Below are 26,415 nucleotides of genomic sequence, written 5' to 3'. Positions count from 1 at the left end.
CTTTGCCACGGTTACACATTTTAGGTTAAGCAAGACTGTACAGATGAAAGAAAAAGAAGGAACAGGCTCTGGAAGTCTTCCAGGAGCAAGGCTTTGCTCCTTGCTGCTTGCTTATGTACACAAGCAATGATGGGATCAGGCCTCTGCAATCATAAAAGAGAAAGAGTTTCTATGGCAGGGTGATGTGCAACTTAACACTCACCTCTTTCAGTCCACTATGTCTCTTCCTTGGCAATTCTCACTCTCAGGAAGGTAAGGGCTGTGTGGATTTTGGAAGTCTGTGAGAGCCTAAGAAGACTTGTCCCTAGAAAGACTCCATGGCTTCGTCTGCATCCAGTGAAGAAAAGCTGAAGACTTGAACACCGCCTCATTGCTAACAGGATTCCTGGTAGGCTGATAGCTTAGACCAACCTGCGTTACTGCATACAACACCTGACACACTCTGGGATTAGACCCAGAAACTGTCCCTGGCAAGGGATCTGAATGCACTCGCCTTGTTTCTCCCCTGTGAGGGAAGAGCCTTTGGCTGTACGGAAGCAATCTGTGCCATGCCTCAAGACAGTAGAAGAGTCCCTGGACCACCTTATTTCACAGAATAGGCTCAGTCTTTTGCCCTCAGTGGTTGCATCTTCAGGACTCTTGTCTACCACCTATATTTAGCCTGACTTTTTTTCTTATTTTCTTATCAAGTCACAGAAAACATTCCCGTGAGGGAACCTGAGCATGCATGCATGCACAAAACCCATCTGCTTCATCACCTGTTGAATGGTTTCAAAGGCTGGGGGGCAAAAACTCTCATTCTAAGACAGGCAGGATCACAAAGCAGAGCAATTTTTAGTCACTAAACATGAGATCTACTCAGGAAGTGATCTTAAAATATTGACAGAAAACCTAATTTCTATCTCATATTCCATGTCAGCTACAGCCCATTCCTACAGTCCTTTATGAATTGCTTATTTATACAGTCCTGTTGATGATCATAGATTTTTGTCTTAAATTGATAACAACTGTATTTATTTATTTATTTATTTATTTTTTAATAGTTACATGATTGGGAAAATAGGAAACAAACCCATTCCATGCTATTTATTTTATTATTATATTTATTTTATAATTATTTATTATTTCTTCCTCCCGTTCTTCCCAGTGTTCTGTTAATTTACTTGGCTTCCAGAGTTAGTAAACAAAAGTAGTTTTTACTAAATTCTCTCAGTATGGATATAAGGTATTTCTCATGTTTCAGCACTGCAACCAAAATTCATTGTAGATGTGCATTTTGGAAAAAAAACAGCCTACTGCTTTACGCTACTGCAGCTCTGGGAGCAAAACAAAGACACAGTGAGAGATAAGATCCAGTCTCTCCTATAAAGCAGCTCAATAATGTCAATCACATTTTTCAAATCAGTGTTCTTTGGCACTGGGAAACAAACAAACAAACAAACAAAAAACCAAGGAAGCAACAACTTACCTCCAGTATATGAGAATACCCACAAGAATCACTAGACAGATAAAAGTCAGGGCGGATACGACCACAAGTGGTATAACTGTCTTCTTCTCTGATTCCAGACTCTCAGCTAGACCGATACGAGACTCATGGCTACTATTACTTGCCTCTGCAGTCAGAGAAAATTGAAACAGTCCATGTTTAAATACTGACAAACACACAGCACAAGTGAAGGTGTCTTATAACGAGCCTACTTAATACCACTTACCTCTCTTTTTCACTATGCACTGCAGAAAATGTATACATTTGCAAACCAGCTTACAGAAAATAAGCAGACAGAGGGTAAAGCAAAGTATTCAAGCTTTTGTGATTCAGCCTTCCAGCAGTGGAGACTTCTTTGTAAGAACAGCAGGTTGTTGTTAAAATATAGGAGAAGAAAGATTTTTATTTTCATCTGTTTATTAGCTGAAAGTCAAATGATTTAAGGGATCTGAATTTATAATACTGGAATGTGTAAAGCACACTGATGCTAAACTGTCACTCACGTAATGAAAATCACTTCTCCTTGACTAATAATTGTGATTTATTTATTTTTTTTTTTTACAACAGAAAATCTCAGTATGGTTATTTATTGCATCTTCTGTAGTTTAATATGCTGTCCATTTGGTAACTTGCCTTGTAGAAAATCTAGTTTCCTTTAAATTCAATTGCAGCACTCCCTTCTCCAACTATAATGGAGCCAGAATTAAATTCCCTACCTCCATCTTTACTCGGAATCAAATTGTAATTTAGGTATTATCTAGATTTCACATAACTGTCAGCCTTGTAATACTGGGTGATTAAAATATTTGGGCACAGGAATCTGTATGAAGATTAAACTGATATATTTTATAAGCTTATTAAAAGAAGCATACATAATGGCAGAAGAGACCAATCCTGCAGACTTTACTTTCATCCCTCTGAAAGAAAATGCTTGAAAACATAGACTTCAACAGAAAACAACTGCTTCTTTTAAATCTGTGCAGCTGACTGTGATCTGTGACCATTATATGTGAGTCAAAATACAGAAATAACCACTTCCACACTTTTTAGAATTAATCCCTAGATTTTCTAAGATAACTACATGTCTTCTGCTTTTGTGAATTGTCTTAATACAATTAATGCTCTGAATGGGACAGGATATTGCTGTCTAAAATCAGGTGTACTTCAGTGGGGTTTCAAGACCAACTCCACATAACAGTTTTCAGACAAAAGGGAGCAGGGAATATTGCTGGATCTGAAAAAATATTGACAAAAAAGCATAGGACCTAAATACAATATAAAAAAACAGACATGATCATGTAGCATAGGCTTCCAGGCATGTATCTGCTTTCATTTTCTTTAGTTTTTGGGCTTTCTGGAAAAAGATGTCTAGGTCCTGATCTTGCAGATATCTTCTTGGTTTTAGTTCAGAGTGCTCAAACACCCAAATCACTCACTGCTTTTTCAATCCTGTATCTCCGTGTGCAAGGTGATTGCAGGAAAAAGAAAGGCTTCTGAAAATTTGTCCCCAAGCTTCTTGCAAGTAGACTAAAATCAATACTGATTCAAGAGGAAACTATAAATCTGTATGAGAGATCAGAATACGGTCCCTTTGAGGCATACGCATTTGGAGTAATTCACAGGGTAAGACCCAGACTCATCTTTGTGATAACAGGGCTCCTTCACACTGCATGACCAAGTCCTGTTCTCCTATGAAGAAGAGCAGTAGATCCCTGTAATGGAGCTTCTTGCCTGCTTGGCCATCGCTCCAATGATGGCAGCTGAACAGGGAGTCTCACCTACAGCAGATTTCCTACTCCCTAACAATTGGCATGCTTAGATCATTGTCATTATTATTTATATTTGTTTCTTTTATGATTTTTCAACTGAGGATGAAAGGTTTAGGTAGCCATAGAGGTCTTAAGGAGAAAGTCCTCATTCAGAATATGCATTGACAACTGTAATAACGAGTGGGTAAAGTTTAAATGACATTTTTTTTCTGGAATAGTCAAAGTAAGAAGACATTTCATTAATTTTTGATGAATTCACAGTAATATGCAACTTCTTAGGTTTTTTTTTTGTTTTGTTTTGTTTTTTTTTTTTTTGGTATTCCAGTTAAGCAAGGATAGTTTTGATTTACAGAAGACCACGCTAGACATGCTCGCATTTTAATTTCCAGTTTTTAAATCACAGTATTTGGTGTAATTTATTGGAAGAAATAATATACATGAAGTGATCCTATATAATGTATTTCAATAATATTTAGAAGATAAAATTTATCTGTTGTAGTGCTACTCTAGACACGTATAATCCCTTTGAAGTACTTTTATGAAGTAACAGTTGAAGCTCATTGTTAACTAAATGACACTTATGCAAACTATTAATCTTTAAAGGCAACATTCATTTACATAATTCATATGAGTTTTGACATATTCCTTTCCTTTTTTTCTGATTTTTCAAGAAATACATTTTGCAGTTTAAACCATGAGGTAACCACTAACCAACTGAACTAACTCACTTTTTGTTTCAGTTTTAGAGTGCCTAATTTGTTAGGACTAATTACAATTTTGGCATGTCTTCTATTTTATTTCAATACATTTTCTATTTTTTGTTTTGTTTCGTTTTCCATTTTTCACATTCTATCAGATCCTATGACATAGTGTTGATTTGGCACCTTTTCATATTAGCACTCTGTAGCTCGCGAGCAATACAACTTCATTTCATTTCGCTCTGTATTCGTAGGACACAGCCTAAAATTTCACATGCTGTCTAGATCTATTCAAAACAGATTTAGTTGGATGATACTGCCCTCTACAGATGCTGTGACTGTTTAATTTCAATTTACTTTTTAAAATACAAATTCACCTCGTCAGTTTTTTTCCCAAGCCACAGTTGTTTTTTCTGATTTTACTTTTCGGTTTCCAATATGCTAACATGAAGAAATTCAAATTTCTTGTCTGAACAGTTTAAGTTTCCACAACACATTTTTAAATACAAAGGCAATATAAATATTTATCTGGTTCTTATCTATGCAAGGTGCAGTTTCGCCTTCTGACCTCATCTTTGGAATCACAAAATCTCTCACTGACTTTAAGAGGAATAGTTAAGAAAAAAAAATATATACATGAACAAGTACAGGAGAACCCAGCTCTGATATACTGCAAATAAGCAAAACTAGCATAAAAAAACTCTGCGTCTTACTGAAATTTGAAGACGGCATAAACAATAAGAATGAAGATGAATGTTTATGCAAACTAAGATGAATCAGAATCAAGCTGAAGCATCTTCTTCCTTGCTCAATACACCTTAGAAAATACAAAATAAAACATAAGGAGGAAATGTGCTGCCATAATTATAAAACAGAATCTCAGAGGTATGTTTGCACTGGTATAGTTTCCTCTGGTAACGCCTTTGTACAAAGAACTTACATCTCTCTTATACCTTTAAAACTCAAATTAAACCATTAACATTGAAACAAATTCTGGTCTTAGACTGCGTACCACGCAACTTCAGCTGATGGTACACATCTATCCAAAAGCAGAGCACAAATCTTCCTACTGAAGATTTTCAGGTGCAGTTTGAAGTAGACAGAAGTGGCATTCACAAGGCAACCTGCTCAGTATGTACCCCTGCTCCCCAAGGCCTCCTTAATCACCCCCACTGGCCCTCTTCTCCTTTTGTTATATACATATAAACCTCATTGTCTACAGCACAAAAGAACCCCTCACAGCTTTCCATGGTATGCATTAGACTCATCCATAACTAACCTGCCTCAGAGGTGTTGAATACTGATGAGTGATCGCTAGATACAGATGAGGCTGATGACTGTGATGATCCAGGAGTTAATTCTGAGTTACCTGCTTCAACTGCCCCTTCAGTGTCTCTCTCATTAAGGTCAGGAAAACTGAAATCTGTTGATGTTTCATTATCATTAAGGCTATCTGAGGTACCTTGGCCAGAACCACTTTCTTCATCACTTGTAAAAACAGCCCAAGACTTAGACTCTGATGTGTTTTGCAATGGGACACTAGCAGTTTGAATATGGTTCTCCAAAAATGTCGGGTCGCTGTGCTTCTCAGGTATCACACTTGCTGTCAGAGATGGTACAGATGTATAATTATGTCTGTCCGTGGCATAGTTTATCTGCCTGTCTGATGCAGCAGTCGAAATTCTCTCTTCTTCTTCAGGTTTCCCAGAATGTGAGCTTATAATTAGGTTGTTATTGTTTACCTCTGCATTTTGCTCCTCTACTACCATATCCTCATCTTCTCTATGGGAAGAGCATGAGATACAGTTACTTATGGGGAAGCCATCGTCATACTCATCGTAGTCATCCTCAACTACAGAAGGCCACAAATCGGTACTGGTCATGACACTAGGAGACAACCCAGAGGATTCTCTAGAAGGAACCAGTAACCTACTCAAAGTTACAGGGCTCTTACTTTTGGGAGGAACAGCTGTGACAGAAATATGTGCACTTGGTAAAGGAAAGGTGTGACGAATGGACACATCAGAATCAGAAACCACTGCTGGCATTTGCACAGGATCAAAACCAAATGGAGAACTTGAAGAGACACTGGCAGTCTCACTTCGTTCAAAAACACTTGCAGAGGTATGGCTGTCTGGAGGAGTAGCTACATGAGGTAATGCATCAGCTGTTAGGAAGGGAGTTGTTACTGCATCTGCTGCTTGGGGGGGAAAGGTATTTGCATTTTCTAAACTGGTCAGCTGGAACGAAACATCGCTACTGTACAATGAAGGCATAGCCTGCTGAACGTCTTCACTGTTAAACAAGCTGGATGAAACATACTCCTCACTTGCATAAGAAACAGGTAAACCTTGAAGTGACGCTGTGGGCTTACTAAAAGCGTTTGACAACATATCGGCAATGGAAGGTAGAGATGCAGAAGGCAGCATAGTTTCATTTGTAGCAGAACCTGGTGCCATTTGATGCAATATTTGGTCAAATGCAGAACTATCTTTATAAACCCTGGAGCTTTCAGCCAATATTGGATCACTCGGCACAACTGCAGCTGTGTTAAGCAGAGTGCCATCACCAGAAGACTGGAAGGAGGACTGCAGTAATGCGTCATTATTTAATGCAGCTGAGGCCTCATAAAAGTACGGCTGAGTTGAGGATAACGTTTTACTATAAGCAGGGGCAGAGACAGCTTGTTCTGAGATTGCACTAAGCATAGGTCTAAGCAAAGTATCATCAGAGGCTGGAGATGCAACATGCAAAGGCTGAACGGAAAGGCGATTTTCTGTAAGTTTACTAATATCATAATCAAATACCTTAGCAGTGGGAAAAGCAAGAGAGACTGGAAGGATTCCCTTTGTGCTAGAAACAGGAAGTAGGCTTTCTTGCAGAGACGTGGTCTGCTTAATTACATCATTATTAGAAACAGATGTAGAAAGTTCAGGTATCACTTTACTTTCAGCACTGGAAGCCATTTCTCTTAAAGAAGAAGAAATTTGCAGTTCTTTCTCATCTCCATATACAACACCACCTTTTTGAAGCACCTTATTAACATCACTAAAACCAGATGATTCATATGTAATTTCATCTACAGAATCAGAGGAAGAAGCATTATTTACGGTCAAAGTGTCTGTGTCAGGCAAAAGGGACTCACTACCAGAGTATGCTTCAGACCAATCCACATCACTAGATAGAGAGCGTGTAGGCTGCAGCCAAGTATCAGCTTGTGATGTTACAGAGGAAGGTTTATGCACCAGTACATTGTTATAGCTGCTAAATAAAGGATCCTGATGAAATACGTCAACAGAACCATGCACAAATTCTGCAGAGTCATAAGAAACAGTAAAGCTTTGGAGGGAGCCCGCATTACTAGACAAAGCATAAGGATGTTCAGACATTGTAGATAGTACATGCACATTTAAATCACTGCTGGATGGTTCGACTTCAGAAAATATGTGAGTTCTATTATGACCAAATATCAGTGTCTCTGAAGCAGCGCGAGTGGTCTGATGTGACACCACATCAGCATATTGAGCAAGGCTTGGCTGTATTAATGTATCACCCTCTGCCAACGTCAAAGAAGCATGCAGGGACACCTTATCACTTGCAACAGCTGGAGTAGCACTTTGTGGAAACATTTGAGAAACTGTGTACAGACGGTGAAACATTTTACTACTGGAGGAAGCAGAGGAAAATGTAAGCAAAGGTACATCATCATAGGAAGACAGGGTGGGTTCAAATGACACATCAACACTGGGAAATACAGGTGTAGCATGCAAGGTCACATCACTATCTGATGTAGCAGGGGTAGTGTCGAGCATCTGAGAGTCAAACAATAAAGGGGTGACTAGAGGAAACACTTCACTACTGTAGGAAGGTTGAAGAGGTATCTCACCATTATAGATTGGTTGAGTTGTCTGAGAGAGTACCTCACTGGCAGCAGAAGCAGAACCATATTCTCCAGAGCTTGAAGAGAGAGAGTGAGGTGATAATTCAGCAGAGGAGAAAGCAAAGGTAGAATAATGTGGCAATTCTAAATCCGCATCTGACGTGTCCTGTGAAACCACTGGGCTGCCGGAATAGGGCACTGTAGCTGGCTTTGATCCCTCTACGTAAGCCTCAGAGTAACTGGTCTGATACAAATGACTGCTATCCGATGTACCAACAGACTGAGTTGTCAGCTCTGTAGCGTTACGAAACCACACATTCCCATCAGTGGAAGACATATGCTTTGGAGGCTCATCAGAGCTTGGGGGTGATGCACCTTCTGAAACATATTTAACAGAGCCTTGGTAAAGGACATCATGCATGCTTATATCCGGGCTTCCTGAAGGAAGGATGTCTTCTTGGGAGGTCTCCTCTGTAACTGGATGTGCTGAAGAAGTGGTGAGAACTGAACTCCAAAAGTCATCAGATTCCTGATCAGATTTAAAAGGAGACAATGAGAAATCTTCACCACTATGGCCTGTAGTGGTTATCCTGGTTGGTTCAGTGCCTGAAGAAAGGTATATGTATTCTTCTTCTACGCCTTTGGTGGAGTCAATGAATTGAGGAGGAGTTTCAGTAATCGTTTGGGATTCCAAAAAAGTATCTTCTTCAGAAGTTTCACTGACAGATGGAGAAGTAGGATAATAAACTGCTTTGAAAGCATCATCCTTACCAGGCAATTCTTCTCTTGTTAAGTATCTATTTATTTTAGCTTCATTAGATTTTGTCCCCATGTTATCTTGACTGTAGCTTGATGTAGTCACTCGGAAATCTTTCCTCTTTATTTGTTTTATTGCACTGTCAGTGCTAGGAATCACTGCAGTTTCTTCATCCATCTCTGTTTCTTTTTCATCAGCTTCATCCTTTGAAAAAATATCACAGCCGAAGACAATTAACAGTGTTTGTAGACACCACACACAAATGAAATCCAAAACGGCAATAACATATTTATCTGGCTTCATAAAAACAAAAGGGACAAAACAACGGACACCTTTGAGAATTCTGTTGACAAAATTTTTAGTTACGAGAACAAGTATCCTCTTCACTTGCAAATACTGCCTATTTGCAAGACAAACAAACGAACAAAAAGTCTGTGCTCAATAGCTTCTTAAATGTATGAGAAAAACCACTCGCAGTATTTATTATTCATAAAGGTCTACATCTTTCTAATAAAATGCAATTTGCACTACACGTCAAAGAAAAATAACTTTACGACCAGAATATTTTAGAGAGTTGCACTAGTATTCTGATATTGATTAAACTGCTAGTAACAGAATATAGTAACAGAATATGGCCTGTGTTTAAATTTGATGAATCAACATTTTTTCCTAGATGATACGTTTTCAGGGTGTAAAAGATCATCGTACAACAGCATCAAAAGTGTTGTGAGTGATACCACCAAGTCCCTGTTACTGACCTTCCTTTGCTGAACACAAATGATAACTTGTAAAAAGTCTAAATTAGGGTTTTGACTTTTAAGGCCAGATCTAATAAATAGATAAATAGATAGATAAATTGATAAATAAAATAAATATGTGTATGTCTAAACATAATGTCCCTATCCCCAAACTTCCTTGAGCCAAATCCAGGAAAGTAGTGTGGAATCATGGAAATTGCTCATGAGAGGTGGTATTTTGACCAAGTACATAGATGCCACCAGCTTTGTGCCATGCCCAACTCTGCCAACTGCAGCACAGCTCTGCACAAGGGGCATGACTGCAAAGTAGATTGAGGAGTACCTCAGCTGCTGAAGAGACTTGATTTTATAGGCACACATATGCCTAATAGATGCCAGCAGGACAAAGCCTCTCTCAAAATGGAAACTGAATCACAGAATGGCTTGAGCTGGAAAGGAATTTGAAGATTATCTAGTCCCAAGCCCTTGTCTGTGGACAGGGTTGCCATTCACCAGATCAGTCTGCCCAGAGCCCCATTCAACCTGCCCATGAATGCCTCTAGGGATGGTGCATCCACAGCTTCTCTGGTCAACCTGTTCCGGTTCCTCATCACCTTATTTATTCTTTTAACTATAGTAAATGTTCCCTCTTTTAGTTTAAAGGCATATCACTAACAGATCATGCAAAGTGGTCCTCTCCAAATACTGTTTAAACTGTTATTCTTTTGAAGACACAGCTTGATGTTGTGCTAGTAGTAGAGGTAATACTAGTTTCTACTGCAGTTTAGGCTGAATTGATGACCTCTGCACGGATGTGAGTAAGGCACTGTAGAGAGATGAATGCAAAGTCAACCGTCTTGGAGGGAAGGTGCCCCAAAAAAAGTGTGACTGAACAAATTATTAACTAGGATACACATTTAATAATAATCTTTAACTTTTATCCAATCCTACCAGAGTGAAGGCCTTAATCACCAGACTACAGCTGTGCTTCACACAGAAGTCCCTTTCTTTCAGGAACATCTATTACACTCACCATACAGGGGACCTCAGACATGACTTTCATATATGGACTTCATTTCAGGGGGTACATAGCTAAAATGTAGGGACAAATGCACCTAGACTCTCTTTCCTCAAACCAAGGTAGGACTGAACAGCCCCTCGTTTGTGAAAACCTGTCTTCTGAAGGGCAATGCCTGCACTTTTAAATTATCTTGGTTATTCACTAAGTTGACATGCACTAGCACTCAGCTACTGTCTTACCAGAGGCAATATAATAACCTGAATATGTAACTTACATCAAAATAGAAAAATAACTGTATTATTGGCTAGTCAGCTTTCACAAACAGAAGGGAGGGTAAACAGAAAGTTAAGAACAAGCTATTTCTTCATTGAACTAACAAGGACATGCCACACAGTGAAAATACTGTGGTCAGAGACAGAAACAGTAATTTTTTTTTCTGAGGCATTACTTGATGTCAGTGTAGATCTTACTGAAGGAAATGTCCATGTTGTAAAATCTGTATTGATCTGAGTTATGTTTCACTGTGATATTTTCATCTCTCTTCTTGCTGGGACGTGAGAAATCAAGTTAACAAATACAGAAATAAAATTTAAATCCTGCAGAAGATATCATAAAAACATCCCAAATGGTGTGAAATAGGGTTATATCGTAAGTTTTAATCTCTAACTTGAATTGAAATGCAAGGGTAACTGAGCATTCAAAATTTTGGAATTCCATGATTTGAAATGGTAGCTGTTAACCTCAATCAACAGCAGACATGCACAAATCTTATTTTAAAGGACAATTGCCTTCCTCCCAAACTTCAGTTTATCACACAGTAAGATTTACCTGCTATATGTAAGACCAAGACAGATTTCTCTTTAAATAATTCTAAAAAGCTTAATACTACACGATCACTTTGATTCTCTTAAATTCATAGTTTTGTTATTGAATTCACTCAGATGTAAGTGTAATTTGATGTGCTATTTTCAAAAATATTTCTGCATATACTGTAATTTCCCTCAATTCTCCATGCATCTTGAGCTCCAGATAACTGTGTAGGTAGGGAGGTATCTCTAGAGTTACGTAGGGAAAAATAGAGCTGAAAATGAAGGTTGTACGTGCATACATATGCATGTATGTATAAATGCTGACAACACATTCATAGACCTGAAAATTCTTACAGAATATCAATTTTATTTTGTTGAAATCTGTGTATCACTTTGAAATACTCTTTCAAAAATAAATTAATGCTATACCTCATAATCTTCAGTTTCATTCAGTTCAGGAATGAGGTCAGTCTCTATAAAACAAAAATACAAACCGTATCACCAAACATTTTCAATTCACAGAATTATTAATTCTGCAAGGATTCAGTTGATTAATTAATACATTTATTGTGACTCAGTCTAAAGTGTTTTATAGGGTTGTGTTTGGAAAAGTGGCCAACTAACTGGAGAGAGTGCTAGCTTTAAGGATATCAGCACTCATCTAGACAGAAGACTTTCTGCTGCAACAGTTTTGACTGGTGCTAATTTGATATTCCACCACATGTTGGATCTGCACTACAGAACCACATCGAAGTTTATGAGAATACTGTCTTATACAAGAAGTTTAATGCAGAAGAAACAGTAAACAGTAAAAGTAAGTCTGGGAATCACGGAGTTTCACTCTGCAACTTTCAAACATACTTTTGTAAAATGATCTGTTCTATAATTTTCATACAGAAAATTCCTCATTTGTGCACCCATGCTTAAAGTTAGGTGCTAGTGCAAGTCATGCCATCACAGTCAGCATGCAGTAGGCTGGCACCCATTTTTGTCAGGGAAGGCCAAAGAGACGCACACATTCTAGCTGCCAGTGCTTAAGGTCTTCTTCAACCTCACTCTCCACTTGCTTCAGTGAACAGACCAGAACCTAGTTCTATCATGTCCCACAAAGCTGGGGATAATAAGAAGATATTGAGTACTCTACTAAAACTTTTAAGGTCTTCCTCATTTTTTTTTATTAAAAAAAATTATTTTTAAAATAGCAACTGTAGCAGAAGCAAGAAGTCATGTGAAAATCTTTCTCTCTGAAATTTAGAGGTAGTCTATCATCTTCTTTCTCACTGTCTTTTTGACCAATAGAGTATTGTGGTTGTGATAGCAGTCAGCAAGAGAGGCTTCAAAGCAGGTAGTGAGAAACCTTCAAATCTCTGGTAGGAATTGGCATGGCCTCAAGTGATGATATCTTACACCCTTCCACAGTGCTAACTCATTTCATTGCTCTCTTCAGCCAAAGAAAAGCACTTTCCCTTTCTGGATCTTCCTAAGGCTTTGCCCTAAGCAATGCTGTCAAGCCCTGCCTATTTACCAGTGCCAGCATGTATTCTGAAGTTAGTTTGCACTGTGAAAATGCCAGTCTCTTATCCTGGTAAGTGATTCTAACAATAAGATCCTATAGAACTGTATGTCTGCATCTCGTCAATGATTCCCAAATGTAGCTGTCTCCATACATTAGTATAAAGAGGTCATTTCCACACTTTTCATTTCTGCGAAGTCAGGCGGGTTCTTAATTTGTATTCTGTCCACATCTATGTTTCCAAAACTTTGAGACATGTATTATATGCAACACACAATTAGGTAAAATTTATCACACTAACATGCTCAGTTTTTTTCTATAGATTCTAATCTGTAGAAACATTTTGACTGAACCTGCAGAAAAAGTTTCAGAAATTGTTCTTTTTTAAGTAAGTTTTATAAATTACCAAGCACTTGGTAATTGGTAATGAAATAATCTTTTATTAATGAGATAGAGAAAAATGATCTTACCTCTGACTCCTGGAAGCCTAGGAGGCTCCGGGACAGGGAGGGGAGAGGAGGGGGGGGGAGGGGAGGAAGGGGTGGAGGAGGAGATAATGATATTCCCTGGCTTCTCAATGACAGAAATCAAACATCATAAGACATTAATTTAGACCCGCACCGTATATTACGCACTCAAAAAACTTCTCTGTAAAGAAAAATAATACAGAAAAATGCTATCTATTCATTCTGTAGTCACTTGTCTTGAGGTGATCTTTAATCAGACTTCACGAGAAAAATAAAACTTGTTGATTATGCTATATTATACAATAAGCTACATGCCTCCTCATTCCAGCAGCAAGAAACTCAAGTTTCGCACTCTTGCCTCTAATGGAGAGGTATTTATACACACACACACACATACAGTTACAGATAAATAAACAAAAAGTCAGCCATTTTACCAAGACAGTTTAATTTGGGTTGGTTACAAAAACATATTTGTCAAAAGCCTTAGAGACACACACTTATAGAAGTTCTGTTAACTCCGTTGCTGTGATTTTTATTTGACAGCATTTTATACAAAGTGCTAACAGCCACTTACTTATCAGAAGAACCACCCACCAAAAAACAACCCATTGAAGTAGGTTGATAAACAAGCTTGTTTATTTCTTCTGGAACCACATTTTGCTTATTCTAGAGCTTACATTTTAAATAGTTAAACCATTAGTTAGAAAGTTTTGAAGTTATCTTTTCACATAATAGTGCATTTTAATGACAGATGAAGAAAGGACAAAACAAAGACAAAAAAGGGAAATTCCCTACACTTAAATTCAACGCAAATCTTTAAAAAATCTTTTAAAGCAATCTGATCTGCAGCTGTAAAAATAACAGGTACCCTCATAAATTCTTTTCAGTTCTGTACTATCTTATGCAATAAATGTCACTGGAAGAAAAAAAAAGTAAAGCCTTTTTCTTTTGTTTGAACCAGTTTTCAGATGTCTACGTTCATATTGTAAAATTAAAAAATAAAAATTAATTAAAAATAAAATTAGAAAAAAGCATCCCCTAAGTGAAACATCTGTGATATGCTTAGTGCTTTTTTAGAACAAAAATTACTCACAATGACAAGTTACAACAAAATAGCATAGTTAGACCCTCACAAATCACCACTGACATTATGATCTGCATTTGAGAGCCATATCCCAAAATAATTTTTTACAAAAACCAACCAGTGTCTCTACACAGGAAGGTGAAAAGAGAGATATATTCTTATTTTCATGCCCTGTGTCAGTAAAAGCATGTAAGTACCACTGATATTAATGACACAACAAACTACTGCAGAACTTTCAGAACCCTAGAGACATTATCTAGAGAGTCAAAGCACACTCAGATAATGAAAATCCAGTTCTAATACCGAATGAAAAACTGGTAAATGAAAGCTGGGCTTTCATCAAAGTCAACTAACACACTACCTACCGATACACTCCATTTTCAGTGGATGTTGGGTAGCTGTGTCAGGGAGAGCACTCACCAACTGTCACTAATTGGAAACTAATTGGAAAAAAATCACATGTGCATGCACACTGCACCACAAGCTGAAATGCTGCTGCTCTGAACAGTTCAGGTAAAAAAATCCAAATGCAGAAGTCTCAAATATGATCACCTGTGTGGTGAGATCCTGAGGCTTCCACAAAGCAGAATGATTTCAGATATCAGCATGGGGGACAGAAATTATGGCCTGGAGTTTTACACCTTGGTTGAGGACCACGCAGGTTGGGGACAAAGCATGAGAAACGCCTTCCCCTTCCATCATGTCAAATAAAAATGGCTAAGATAATGGTCCTGAGTTTTCTGAACAGCAGATTTTGGTTGTACAGGGTACAGAAAATTCCCTCTTTAAGAGTGACCACTCCCCGAGGGCTGAATTCTTCCCAGAAAAAGGGCTCTCATGTCCCATTTTAATTTTTAACGTGAAGATTAATTAGTCTGGAGGTGACTGCAGTGAATTTCATCTTAATTAAAGTGGCTTACTCAGAGTAAGTCTTGAATACGAAACTTTTAGTTTATGTTTTATGTGAGTCAATTTTATTTCACGTCTTCATGGTGAAGATAACTTTTCTTTCATAAATTCACAAGCAGGAGCTCCAAGAAATCCCCTTTTGCCTCAAGATCTATAAAGCAGATCACAAAACCAATTTGATGTTATAGTTGTAATCATCAAGTAGCTCTGAACAAATCTTTCTCATTAGATATTTATATTTTCATATCTCTGTTGTTTCATATTGCAATATTTAATATGAAAATATTTGCAAAATTTGCAGTGGTTAATTCAGATGTAAATAATTAGTAAAAATAAGTACGTAAAGAAACAATATTAGAAAGGAATGGAAGTTTTTTGCCTTAAAAAAAAAGAAAAAGAAATTATATCCAGAGCTAAGACAATTCTTATAAAATTAATTTGTAGAGCAATGTACACTTCCACCAATCACACTAATTATATGGAAGGAGTCTTTCCTGAACTTTCTTCATCCAATATTTTCAGATATACCACTACAAAAGTGTCAAACTAAACACAAAGCACTTTGACAACTTTCTGTCAGTGTCAGATAGGAAGCATCACAAAGAAACAGCTTTTCTGAAACACAGAGATAATTCATTTTTAATGTTAAACCTCTCCTTTTTTTTTGTTACAAATCGAAATATCCTTGAAAGAATTCATTTGACCTGAAATAATCTCTCTCCATTTCGAAGCTCTTGACAAACTAAAGGAAACACCTCAAGCAGACCCAAAACCACTACAGATTTTCAGAGCTGTCTGAAATTCGAAAAAAAAGGTGTTCATAGTTTACATACTTTTGATATAGTTTACATATTTTGATATGCAATATGCTTAACTCTCCTTTTCACAATGCCTTGTTTTTTGAAAAAAAGAAAACTTGGGATCAGAATATACTTACAGAAGTTAATTTGCTTCGTTTCCACATTAAGGAGATGTACTTAAATGCTTAATTGGAAGAAAGCACAAAAATACCATTTCCACAGTTACGTTAACGTGCTGACACTGCACACAGGTACACCTGTATATTATTATTTCTCCTTGTTATTCTTGCATCGTATTTTGTCTTTTCTTCTTCTTCTCCTGACATGAATGCAAACCCACTGCTGCCCTCAGCAGAAGCACAGCACAGTGACAGTGCTCACTGCAGGCCACCAGACACACAGCAGCCTATCCCTGGGTTTGGTCCTGGCAGCTCTGCCTGCAGGCCAGGTGTGCTGGGCTGGGCTGGGCTGTGTTCCATCCCCTGCCTGCCCCTGCTTCCACCTTTCCTTCCCATGGAAGTCACGGCACATAGCATGGTGGTATGCAACCAGATCTGACAGTAGGGATGCAGCAGTAGTAGTTTAATGTTCTTGGTTTTTGTTTTTTAAAATAAATTATTTTATTTTTGCTATTTTCTGAGCTTCAGAAACTGTGACAGCAGCACTGGGCTAACTGCATTTGTTGGCCTTGCTCTTGTTTAATAATAGCAACACTGAGCTGTTTATTTTTCACTCCATGGATGTGGAGATGTGTGAATGAAATTTCATCTCAAAAACTTTTCAAACACAAAGTAAGCAAATTTTGGAAAGGAAATGGAGTGATATAGGGACTAAGAGGGAGATGAAAGACAAACAGAAAAGTGAAATGTCAGAACTTTGTTGTGGACTTGGAAAAACTAAATATGGAAATTCTCGTAAGTATTAGCATAAGACTGCAAAAATATGTGTTTGAGAGGCACAGAAAATGTTTACTGAAAGATCGTATGTACTATATGTGAATCTGCCTCCCCCTCCTTCAGATAATATGCTATTTTATGCCTTTTAGCACTACTAATTCTCAACTGATGCAGGAGAGATCATCAAGAACCGTCTTCCTTCTTGCTACAAAGGAATGTGGTTCCCTTGAGATGAGAAACTAACCTGTTTCCCAAGTATACCACAGTACTGCTAAGGACCTTGCTGTAGCTAAACTGATTTAACCACATGTAAAATTGGACATACACAATCCACAAATAAACAACCACAATCTGAGTCCCCAGAGTAAAAAAAAAAAAAAGAAAAAAGAAAAAAAAGAAAAAAAGAACAAGTGTTTTGCTGCACAATCAGAAAGGTTGTGATTTGTTCCTATGATTAACTACAGGGTGCCTAATTCAATACACAGCTTTCACTAACTTGGATAAGAACAGGGTTTTATGCTAAAACTTCCACAGAGCGTAAAGAATTATTAAGGACAATGTCAAGCTCCATGCTACAATGTCACATTATTTTGTATTTACCAGCAGGCAGAAGAGGTGAATCTGGCTGTGCAATCAGTGAGATTTGGTTATTAGGCCTTTTGATTTTCTTGCGAGGCAACATTAAGAAGCAAGGGAATTCCATCACCGTAAGTGCTTTGAAATCAAACTCCAAGTAAACATAAGTAATCCAATTTGAAAACAAATTGATACAGGTCTGTAAGTCATACATCGGGTTTGCATCTCTTGTTTCCTTAACACTTTGGTAATGTAGGTGATTAATTTGGGGAGTCAGGAGGATGCTTGAACCATAGGGAAATAATACCAAACATGGTTTTATTTCCCTATGTTATATTCCTAAAAGATACACTTGTGAGATTTGAAATGAGGTAGGCGCTCTTCAAAATATTTTTAGTTAAAAACATTAACATGCAAACTTTTGTAGGTAATGTTTACAAGGAATGGAGAATTATATCATGATAAAATATCAGTAGCAAAGAACAAGCTGAAGGTTAACTGCAGAGATTTTGAAATTTCATTTTAGCATATTTGGACAGTCACACATTTTACTGGTTTGCAAATAAACTACTTCTCTAAATAAAAGTTTTTGGTTAAAAGTGACCGCTCGGCTCAGAAGAACACTTACCTTGGTCCTCTAAAGGCATATCAACAATGACTTGGTCACTGTATTTTCCGTGCAGACCATTAGAGCAAACAGCAACTATCTGAAGAACATAACTTGTATTGGGCAGCAGATTATTTAGAATAGCTCCCTAAAAGAAAAAACATGTTTAATCATTTACTTGCAAATATGTATCAAATATTTGGAAATGTTAACATTTTTTCATAACACATTGTTCATATGAATCACAAAGGTCCTTCTGTCCTATGACTCTAACATACACTCTTCACATTTTACTGTCAAAAAATACTTCTCAGGCAACTTTAAAAAATGGTGAACTTTTAAATGCAGAATACCAAAGTGCACACCTGTTTAATGATGAATACTAGTTTAGATAATCATTTTAGGTAACATTACCACTGATAAGCTTATGAATATTTGAAGAGGGAAATGAGAACAGATCACATTAGTGAAATACCATGAAGCAGTAAATCAGTAACTTAATACTTATAGTGGTACGACTGTACCGAATCTAATTAGCTGCTAGCGTACGTAATTCTTTGCAGACCAGTGAGCAATGAAGTACAGATCACTGTTAATTGACTAAGGGGTTTATGGCTAAGGAGCAATGAGCTTGACATGGTCATATACTTTTGGGAAAACTATAGGCAAATCAGAACAGAACTCCAAGAAATTTCTTTGCCTGTGGCCAAAAGAGGCTTTTCTTTTTTTTTTTTTTTTCCTATTTTTAATTGTCTCTGTAGCTTCAGAGCCAAAGAGACAAGCACAGCTTTTGTAAGCTGCAGGCAAATTTTTTTATTAAATTAGCTCCCAGCTACCTAAACCCTTAGAATAATTAATGGCTGCTTTGTCATCACCGCTCTCAATGAAACTTGAAGAGTTCACAGTTACCAAGTCCTGATACCCATCTGTCAGAAACTCATGCTTAGTCTGGTCTTCTCCATCCAACTGTTGATAAAAGACAGCAAACTTCTCAATCATGGTATCATACACAACCCGAGGTCTTTCCCATGTAACCAGAAGACTGGTATAATTCTTTGGATCAGATTGGACATTTTCAGGTTCTGAGCTGCAAACTGAAAGAAGGACAATAAAGAACATGATATTTATTAAATGGTAGAAATTACTCCAAAGGTCTTGATCCACTTCCCATCAAAATCATTAAATGTTTTAATGGGCCTCATTTTTAGTTTTCTATTAAAATATCTGAGATGGCATGCACTATCAAAAGATACAGAGTCCTGACACTAGTTAAGCAAAAGCAAGTTAATTTGAGACCTCTTTCCCCCTTTTTTTAATATCGTATTTTGAGAAAGACTTGTGTTCAGTTTCTAGTAGCTTTAGAAGGGCTGCGCACTCTCCCAACAGCTACAACAGATTGGAATATGTACAAGATTCTTTCTGAAGATTGAAGGTAAATGTATCATACTTGAATTCTGAACCTTTTAGTAGAAGAGATGAAAGACAAACATGGAGGGATAAGAATGCATAAGATTAGCTGGTAGCTATTTCATTTGACTACATTTCACCATCTAAACAGCCACTGAAGAAGTCCAGTAAGAGGCACCAAAAGAGTCTGTGGATGCAATCTAGACCAACAGGTCTGAGTCTCCTTCTCATCTCTTGCCCTTTCACACCACCTTCCAACCAGAACCTCCTTTGCCTTCATTTAGCTTAGGTAGAACTGACTTCCAAGAGGGAGGTTGAAAGAAGTGCAGAAGAAGAGGTATGAGGCACTTTGAGCTTGGCAAAATGAGAATGCTTTCCAGACATTGCCAGCCTGCTCCTATCATCATGTTCTAAGCATTGGCCTGGATATCCCAGCTTGTTGCAGTTCCAAGTTCACTCATGCACACCTCTTGGTAAGCCTGGACCTCACACTCCAGACAAACTCTGGCCAGGCAGCTATTTTTGCATGTCTTCCAGTTTTCCCCCAGTATCACATTTTTCATCTTATTCAAATAAGCTGAATCTTCTGATACATCTCTAGATATATCGAGATGTACTGATTACCAGTGTGCCAGAAATGTGCTGAGACTTTGTCATTTGGTATTTAAATCACGCAGGTACCTGTGTGTAGCTTGAAAGTAATATACAATGTCAAGGTAACCTCTGTGAAAAAATTGCACCAGCAGAAAATGCAAAGTATTTATCTTAAGGTCACTGAAAAATGACTGACAGATACAGGAAAATATAAACCAAAACAATGTACAGCTGAATCATTCAGGCTGAGATCATTTTCCTTCCTTGCTTTCGTCATCTCTGTTAATGTCACACATAGAACTGATGAATGTCAAAAGTCTTCTCTAATTTTTGGTTCCCAACTGCAAAGAGATCACAGCAGCCAGATATGAGCTGGTATAGTGGAATGAAAGCCAGGGGTCCCTAACATTTACTGTTATAAATCCCTCCTCTTACATGTTTGAAACTGCAGATGCTAAGGACTGTGATTGAAATACTGAGACTAGAATTCTGCCTCTGTCCTAGTTTTTTGGTATTTCCTATACTTGGGCACACCCATACTGAATTTCCTTTTCTATTTGCTTTTATACGGACTGAAAAGGAATATTATTCAATCTACTTTTTCATTTATTACCTTATCTCTATTGCTATATTTTGTCTATTAAGCAAGTCAAAATTATTGATGAGAATACATGAAATATATCATTTAATTAAATATTACACATGAAAATGTCTGTGAGGATATTGCAAAGTTTTAACTGGACTTTTGCACAAGTAATTAAATGGTCATTCCCTATTTGTAATAAAGCAGGAAACATTTCTAGAATCTGAGAACACGTTTAAATCAAACTGCGAGTATCTAGTAAAAAGCAGGGAAAGTTATCCAGCTAATTAAGGAAAGCAAGAGTTGTAGATTCTTTGGAATTCCCATAAAGGAAGCAAACGTCATGATACTACAACGCCTTTTGCCTGACAGTATCACAATTTGAAGATACTCCATTAATTTGGCAATTTACCACTCGAACACTAGAGGGCATTCAATACTCAGAATTTTGAAACAGAAAATTCTGCCAGCCTGTATGCAGGTGGGAAGTTCTGCAAATTCTGGTTTGATGTAATGGAACATGTGCGATTTTTGTGTGCGTTAATAAGAGGAAGTGTTGGTCTGTGGAATTCAGTTTGAATTGTACAGCTTACCAGGCTCTGAATCTACTGCCCTACTTATTTGGCATATCATTTTTATTCATTACATTGAACACTCCTAATTGGAGTAAGCAAAGAGCAAACTAAAAATAAAAAAATAAAATGAATGAAGTTGTATGCATCTCATTCCATTACTGAAACTTGTCCTCCCAGTTCATATCCACCAGAGGGCACAAGGAAATCATTAGACAGCAAAAATGAATCCCTTCTTAATTCTGAGCATTATGTATACCATAATTTCTTGTTTATTTTATTTATTTATTTATATTTTATATATTTTAATATATATATAAAATATATAACTTATATATATTTCAATAAATCAAGCCACTATTATATTTTGCAAGGTATCTAAAATAACTCTCCAAGTAGTTTACCTGCTCTCCAAGTAGTATACCTGCCAAACTTTTCCTTTCTCCAAACTCACATTGCAAACTTTTTTCCACTGTCATTTTTCCTCCCTTCCTCTTTTGCTCACCAGAGTGAATCTGGGTCTGACATCTTTGACTATGCTCAAATTAGCTATTATAGAGCATTTAAAGCTGGAAGGTTGCTGTCTCCAATACAATTTATTTCACTTTGACTCTTTTCCATGTTGCCCTGCCAGGTATGTTTTTCCAAGGAAAGTGAAGTTCTTCTCCCAGTTGTTTTCACTCTTTTGATGCTTAGCCTCATTCCTCTGAGCAGCAGCCAGCAATATGCCTGCATAATAGCTGTGTGCACCTTGTTATACTCCTGTTGTAGTCCTTCCCAAGCTGTTGTCTCTTCCCCCTCTTCAAATTTTTGTTTGTCATCCTGCCTGTGCTCTGCTCTTGTCTTCATCCATTTTCCTTCTCAAGGGCTTGGGAAAAGCCAGGAGGTCATGTATCAACATCTCTAATCAAAGACTTCTGCTCTGATGCTGATTTCAAAAATCTGGGCAAAGGGACTACAAGGAAGGAAGTCACAGATATTCAGCTGATTTTTTTATTTTTTTTTTTAGTCTCAAAACAGCAAAATACAATTCATGAGAAGTCAGAGGCCTACTCAAGGCTCTGCTGGGCTTGAATTCAGATCTCTGCTTTACATACGTGAGTGTTCAGTAGCTGGTTTTGAATACTGTACTGTAATGCACCTATCTTTGCCTGTTCTGTGAAATAAAACACAATCCATCCAGCTTGGAAGTTTTTCATGTCAACTGAATTGCATCACTGAGGAAGATAAGATACATTAGCATCATCATCAGAAAGTCTGTGCAGTGTATGAGTTGATCAAATTTAACTTATTCAAATATGAATAGAAAAAAAAAATGGATTTTATCTTTCTCTGAATTTTATACAAAGTATTACTGAGATATAATTGGATGCCTTTTCTTTTTTTTACCCTATATTTGCTGATTACATTTTCTTTAAGTTGAATCTGGGTTCAATTTTTTTTTTTTTTTTTTTTTTTTTTTTCATTCAAATCCAGGTTTTCAGCTGTGGAATCACTGCACTTTGTTTAGATATCAATGACTTTTTAGATCCCATGTTACATTCCATTTCCTCACCAAGAATGTTCAGATGGGGATTTTGAAAACTTCTAAAAACATTGCTGAAACTAATTTTATATGTAGATTAGAGAGATACTCTTAGTCCAACTAGTGAAATGTAGCTTTATTTGAGAAAGAAATGAAGTAATAACAAAAATAGATCACATACTGAATTCTACTGCCTAGTGAAAGCCTACAATGCATTCAACAGGAGAAAATTGGGATGCTACCATTCCGTAATCTCAAAATCATTTTTCACGTGGTGACTTGAAACTAACTTGTTTCAACAGGTTACTTGTCCAAATCCAGTCTTGACATTTCCCATGAGTTGTCCAAATGTATTTCAAAGGTTTGTCATTGTTGTTGACTAAAGAATAAGGACTTGAATAAAGAAGACATAAGCCTATTTCCTCCTGGAAGTGTTCATGCTGTAGTCTTCACATCTCAGCACGTAAATTCAACAGTTCTTAAGGATTTTAATTTAACTTCTATCAAAAGGTAGGGGAAAAAAGCAATGATCCTCCGATTTTTACATGAAAAGAATTCTATAATGGCCTTTTTGTTTGGATGTATGAACGTACGCATATAAGATGTTGCATTTATTCAGTGTTTATTAATGTTAACAGAAATGTGACTATATATACAGGGAGACCTGAAATTTAAGAGATTTCTTTCAGTCCTCCTACGTCTACAATCAAACTAGAATTTTTAATCTACAGTTAGATACCTTGAGTACATAGTTTGGAATAAATACTGTATGTTTGTGATGTGATGTCAGTGCAAGACACTTTTTTCTTAAACTTCATAGACTGAAACCCCTTTGTTCTGTGTTAAACAAATCTACAGGTTAATTGAATAAGCTTGTTAACCTACTCTGAAACTGGACCTAGAGCAAATGCAAAATTCTCTGCTCCTAAAACGCTAAGTATGAAATTTTAACTACACACAAGCATTTGGGATGCACTGCATAGCAATTCATCGTTACATGAAGTTGAATGGCCTTCCAATTTTAAATGGTATAACTCAATGAAAAAAGGATCCTAATATCTTTAGGTTGGACATTCTCTCCTTATCTGAATGGATATTATGCTCACAGGCAAAATATCAGATCCCAGTATCTACCTTCATTGTAGTGCAGAAATAAATGATGATTCCTTTTATTTTTCTTGGCTCACGAGTGTGAAAATCATTTACTTCCACACGCAGTCCTGGTCACATAACTTTCACAGGCTTCCCCAAGGTTTTAGGTAAAACAGAGGTCAGATTCTGGCTTTTGGGATTCTCTACATCTATCACTTTCTTAGTAGTCTATGTGAAATGAATTTGGTGATGTCACGTTCTATTGAAGAGGCATGCATGTTATACAACGAAGAACCAAATGGGTTTGGTTTGTAAAACAAAATCCTCCTGCAGCCCCTGAAAGGGCAGCTTTGTTTATGTCTGAAACACATTAAAAGGGCAGCGCAAGAAAGCTTGAATTGACGTGATCTTCACTGAACGTTTGGTCGAGACAAGCATTTAATTTTCCACTCCATTTAATCTGACATGTTTTATGATTGCCAGTTTTTTTCTTTGAAGTGATAGATTTATGAATAATAATACACTGTGCTACTTTCCACGCAATTTAAAATGAGTATTTTCATACTAGGATGACTCTCTTACTGAAAATCGTCTTTCAACCCATGAAAAGAGGAGTGACTATTCAGTAAATACCTGCTTCATGAATTTCTTCTTGTCCAGTGTAAGAGGAAAACACTTGCCCAGAAAACTTATATCGCTGTTCTCGAAAGTTGTTTTGCAGATAGTCCATCAGCATCACATAGCCAGACTGCTGCATCGTAAGGACTTCACAGAACACTGCTAACTAGAAGAGGTGATAAAAAAAGAAGTTGGAAGTCATAACAAATCAATATGTTTCTTCTAAGAGGCAGAAAAACCCTGGAAAAATGGCACTGGGAAATTCTCCCTGTTGAGTTTCCTCAGAATGCATTGAATTTGCTAGTCTGTATCTACTGGTTTATTCCACCTGCACTTCACAGAATCACAGAATCACAGAATCACAGAATTGTAGGGGTTGGAAGGGACCTCCAGAGATCATCGAGTCCAACCCCCCTGCCAAAGCAGGTTCCCTACACCAGGTCGCACAGGTAGGCATCCAGGCAGGTCTTGAACATCTCCAGAGAAGGAGACTCCACCACCTCCCTGGGCAGCCTGTTCCAGTGCTCCGTCACCTCACTGTAAAGAAGTTCTTGCGCATGTTTGTGTGGAACTTCCTATGCTGCAGTTTCCAGCCGTTTCCCCTTGTCCTGTCTCCACTCACCACTGAAAAGAGTCTGGCCTCGCCATTCTGCCCCCCACACCTTAGATACTTATAGACCTGGATCAGATCCCCTCTCAGTTGTCTTTTCTCAAGGCTGAACAGACCCAGTTCACTCAGCCTTTCCTCACAGGAGAGATGCTCCAGGCCCTTCACCATCTTTGTGGCCCTCCGCTGGACTCTTTCCAAGAGATCCCTGTCCTTTTTGCACTGGGGAGCCCAGAACTGGACGCAGTACTGCAGATGAGGCCTTACCAGGGCAGAGTAGAGGGGGAGGATTACCTCCCTCGACCTGCTGGACACGCTCTTTTTAATGCACCCCAGGATGCCATTGGCCCTCTTGGCCACAAGGGCACATTGCTGGCTCATGGCCAACCTGTTGTCCACCAGGACACCCAGGTCCCTCTCTGCAGAGCTCCCCTCCAGCAGATCATCCCCCAGCCTGTACTGGTGCATGCAATTATTCCTCCCCAGATGCAAGACTCTACACTTGCTTTTGTTAAACCTCATCCGGTTTTTTTCTGCCCAGCTCTCCAGCCTGTCCAGGTCTTGCTGAATGGCAGCACGGCCTTCAGGCGTGTCAGCCAATCCTCCCAACTTCGTATCATCAGCAAACTTGCTGAGGGTGGCCACTATCCCCTCATCAAGGTCATTGATGAAGATGTTGATCAAGACCAGACTTCTCAACCATTCTGCTGACAGAGCTATGCTCTATTCACTGTTCGGACAGGGGAATGCCAAAGGAGATTTTTTTTTCCTATCTGGACCAGAGGTCCAGATACATTGGAGAGATTACCTTTGATGACTGTACAAAAAACTTAATACTAGAGAAAAAAAATATGCCAGACTGTTGGGCTGGTAATAAATGGCATGAGTTTTTACCATACACACTGTAACTGATTTTCTCTGTTACGATGTATAATTGTTTTGTTTTAATACAATAAATGAATTACCTGGTGCTCCGAAATACTAATAGTATCTTTGAACACAATCCATTCAACTGTTTCTGAGCAGGGAGGAGTTGATAAAGACCCATTGTAAGTGTAATATTTGTCTGTTGCATTCGGTAAAAGGTTCAGCAAAATAAATGGTTCTAAGGCAGCCTGTTTTCCTGAAAAAGAAACCAAACATTTTTTTAGAGTGAAATAGTAATGAATAAATAGAAATCACACTATCCCAAAGAGTTGCTATTATGGAACCTCACTAATTTTGAGGCTATTTGGAATCTAATTTTCAGAGAGGGTAGCGTAAGAATAAATTGCCGCACCTTTTCTCTTTAGATTGAATATTGTTCAATACAAATTTTGCTTATTTGGAGAAGTATAATGGGTTATTCCAGTAGCAAATATGGGAACCAGCATATTGTTCACAAAATCTTGTTCAACTAAGTGTTCTA

General features: G+C 37.7%; 1 protein-coding gene across 1 annotated transcript in view; it reads right to left on the bottom strand.

Annotated features, from left to right (window-relative positions):
* The window catches only part of PTPRZ1 (protein tyrosine phosphatase receptor type Z1), a gene marked incomplete at both ends in the record, with an annotated part of 132,298 nt that overhangs the window by 27,570 nt on the left and 78,313 nt on the right, over positions 1 to 26,415 (bottom strand). The window contains 7 exons of the mRNA XM_079539577.1: positions 1,469 to 1,613; positions 5,233 to 8,794; positions 11,587 to 11,630; positions 18,031 to 18,157; positions 18,919 to 19,103; positions 24,416 to 24,566; positions 25,973 to 26,130. Coding sequence (XP_079395703.1) covers positions 1,469 to 1,613; positions 5,233 to 8,794; positions 11,587 to 11,630; positions 18,031 to 18,157; positions 18,919 to 19,103; positions 24,416 to 24,566; positions 25,973 to 26,130 — 4,372 coding nt within the window. The remainder of the gene's footprint in view (positions 1 to 1,468; positions 1,614 to 5,232; positions 8,795 to 11,586; positions 11,631 to 18,030; positions 18,158 to 18,918; positions 19,104 to 24,415; positions 24,567 to 25,972; positions 26,131 to 26,415) is intronic.

This window comes from Tetrao urogallus, assembly GCF_951394365.1.
Source record: "Tetrao urogallus genome assembly, chromosome: 1".
Taxonomy (NCBI): Eukaryota; Metazoa; Chordata; class Aves; order Galliformes; family Phasianidae; genus Tetrao; species Tetrao urogallus.
The sequence above is the reverse complement of the archived record's forward strand: the minus strand, read 5'-3'. Positions and strand labels throughout refer to the sequence as shown.